The 3,456-nt window shown below is 38.6% G+C and overlaps 1 protein-coding gene across 1 annotated transcript; it reads right to left on the bottom strand.

The window, feature by feature from the left end:
- Positions 1–283: 283 nt before the first annotated feature.
- Positions 284–967, bottom strand: LOC148204956 (uncharacterized). Its single transcript, XM_088096898.1, has one exon. It carries the CDS (start codon positions 965–967, stop codon positions 284–286), a length of 684 nt encoding a protein of 227 aa, XP_087953024.1.
- Positions 968–3,456: the final 2,489 nt, after the last annotated feature.

The following is a 3,456-nucleotide window of genomic DNA, read 5'->3' as shown; positions in this document are numbered from 1 at the left end:
GAACCTCCTGCAGTGGAAGTCGCCCTTGTGCTGCCAGATCCTCCTACACTTGAAGTGACCCTTGTGTTCTGTAAATGGAAGTAAGCAACATTGCAACTATCATAGTGTAAATAATTTTGAATGTGTAAATAAGTGAAGTTGTAAAAGAGTGATTTTGTACCTTTTTTTTTCCTTTTACATGTTCTTACATTATGACCAAATTCATTGCAGCTGCTACACTTCATAACAAGATTCTTCTTTGACAATTTTGTATGAGTCACATATTCATTAGCCTCCCTTCTTCTTAGTTTTTTAGGCCTCTCAGGGGTGTTTTATAAATTGGAGGCAGTAGTGCACCAGATTCAAAAGTAGACCACAATTGTTGTCCATTGATTGGAACAATTTCAAGGCCATAACAAGTCTCATAAGCCTCTTTCTTGTAATAAGGATGTACATAGTCTTTAGGGTTTTCTAGTTTGTAATTTATGGCAGCCACAGCGTGCCTGCAAGGTATTCCTACCAAATCCCAAAAGTAACAACTACATGAATGGTTACTTAGGTCAACTACAAACTTATCCATTGTAAACCCGTGAGTGACTTCAAATTTTGCAGCCCCTGCCCAAGTTGGAATCCAATTTCCACTCTTCTCAACTTCCCTATCAAGCCTATTTCGTGGTTTAGGCATCACAACTCCTGTATATGTCTTTGCTTTTTCTCTAAGTGTTGCAAACCTACTCATAATGTAAGTTCTAATCCATTCCATCATAGTTATGATAGGTTTGTCTCTAGCTAGTAAAATTGTACTATTAAATGACTCAGACAAATTATTTAACAAGACATCGCATCTAGGATAACTACTAAATGCATGTTTACGCCAACACTTAGTTGGAATAGCTAGCAACCAATTGTAAGCATCAATGTTAACATTGGACAACTCACCCATTTTCTTTTCCCAATTCTGTTTAAATATGTCCTTCGCAGCCCCCATCATAAGATCTCTAATAAGCAATCCTCCACCAAACTTCTTCTTGTAATTGTTATACAAGTGCCTTAAGCACAATCTATGTCCACTCCTTCCAAGATCTCATCAAAAACTGTCGTTAGTCCCTGCAAATCACAAAAGGTCTTGGTCAATAGTAAATACTGTCATTGTTACGAAATAAAGATAGGAAAACATTAAAATGAAAATACCTTTTGTTGATCATAAATGAAAACCCAATGTTAACAATCAATGCCTCCAATATCATCCAGAAGTAGTGTCAAAAACCATCTTCAACTTTCTTTGCATTCATTTTCAACCACAGCAAAAGCTAGTGCGAAATATTGGTCATTCGGGTCTGTGCCCACTGCCACCAACAACTGACCACCATATGTTGTCTTTAGATGACAACCATCTACCCCTATGAAGGGCCTGCAACTTCCTAAGAAGCCTTGCTTACAACCCTCTAAACACATATAAAATGACCCAAATCTTGGAGGCAAACTTGGTTGGGGTTGATTGACTTTAATTTTAAAGGTTCCAGACTTCACTCTTAGCAATTCACCCACATAATCATATAGACAACCGTATTGTCGTTCTCCATCACCAACCAAAGAATCCAAAGCAATTTGCTTGACCTTTCTAGCTTTCCAAGCAGTTATTCCAACACTGAATGACTTCTTAATGTCATCAATTATTTGGTTGACTGTCATGTTAGCCACATTTACAAACCTATCTACTAATACTTGTGCAATCCAGTTTACATTTGCACTTTTGTTTCCAAAAACCCTTCCACAATTGTGTCGTCCAACCAAGGTTTTGACCCTAAATGTTTGCTTGCCTCCTACCTTGCTAGCCATAATCAGAAAACCACATTTGTTTTTACAAACTGCCCTTACTCTGTTCAGGTCATTCTTCACAAACTTAACCTCTTTTCCATTTAATACAATATGCTCCAATAGTGCATTTTTAAATTCCTTTAATGAACAGAACTCCATCCCCAATTCAAATCTGAAGTTCTTGTTCATATCATCTTTTCTATACTTTTTAAAGTTCCCCTTTTTCAACCTCACATCCTCATCACTATCTACATTTGAATCCAATTCATCACTATTGTATTCTTCATTCATGTCATGATCTCCAACTTCTTCATTCATTATAAATGAACCTTCCCCAACATTGCCTCTTATAGTCACACATTTCTTCTTCTTTTTCATTCTATTCCACCTATCCAAAACTGGATTAATTTTTCTCCGAACTTGGTCCACCCTATTATTCTGAACACCAAACCCATCATCTTCATTAGCCATTCTGTCTTTTTAACTGTCATCCATACATTCTTCAGCTGAAGCTTCTACTTCCCCCTCAACAACATTCCCCCCTTCCTCTTCTTCACGAAGATAATCATGTTCATCACCACCAACAAACTCTTCTTCTTCCTCACCCATTTGAACCTCTTCATGTTCATCACCACCATCACACTCTTCTTCTTCCTCACCCATTACAACCTCTTCTTGTTCGTCACCACCATCACACTCTTCTTCTTCCTCACCCATTTCAACCTCTTCCTGTTCATGACCACCATCAAACTCTTCTTCTTCCTCACCCATTACAACCTTTTCCTGTTCGTCAACACCATCACACTCTTCTTCTTCCTCACCCATTTCAACCTCTTGTTGTTCATGACCACCATCAAACTCTTCTTCTTGCTCACCCATTTCAACCTCTTCATGTTCCTCACCACCATCACACTCTTCCTCACCCTCTTCTACAACAACATCACCCTCTTCCAAATCCATTCCACCCTCTTGTACAATCTCAGCCACTTCTTCCTCATGTAAATTAACCTCTTCGTCACCCACTTTGGAAACCACTTCCTCCGTGTCTATGTTTCCTTTTTCTGCCACTTCACCACAACTAAGAAAGTGAACTTCCACTACCTCACTAGGAACATGTTGAACATAGATTTCTACCTCTTTCCTTATTCTCCTCTGCATAGTTAGCCAAGTACAGTGCTTCAGTGTCATCACTCAATAATCTCACATTATTCATCAGCCTTTGTTTGGACCCCTTCCACCATAGTTTGAAGTCTGCATCATACTTAAATTCTTTAACAATTCCAACTGCTTCAAAATACGACCAACGATCCGGATCAAGTCCTTTAATCACGTGTATCTCTCCTCCAACATACTGTAGCCCCTTATTACTAACAAACCTCCCCATGTGATGCAAACAAATGTCGAAAACCATTTCTAGACCTACATTCAGACATCAACGCTTTACGCACAAATTGGAACAACCATAACCGAAAGAGAAAAACAATAGCTTAGCTTACCTTTACGCTTGTCTTTCACACCCACCGTTTCTTTCACGAGCACTGGAACGACCACCGCAAGGACCACCTGGATAGAATGCTTAGAGTAAAACTACTTTTTCCCAATTGAAAAAATTTACTTTGCCCAATTAAAAACCCTAATTGTTAATCTGATTTCAATCAA

This window comes from Vigna umbellata, chromosome 1 (genome assembly GCF_029865625.1).
Source record: "Vigna umbellata cultivar VRB3 chromosome 1, Vumbellata_1.0, whole genome shotgun sequence".
NCBI classification, from domain to species: Eukaryota; Viridiplantae; Streptophyta; class Magnoliopsida; order Fabales; family Fabaceae; genus Vigna; species Vigna umbellata.
The sequence above is the reverse complement of the archived record's forward strand: the minus strand, read 5'-3'. Positions and strand labels throughout refer to the sequence as shown.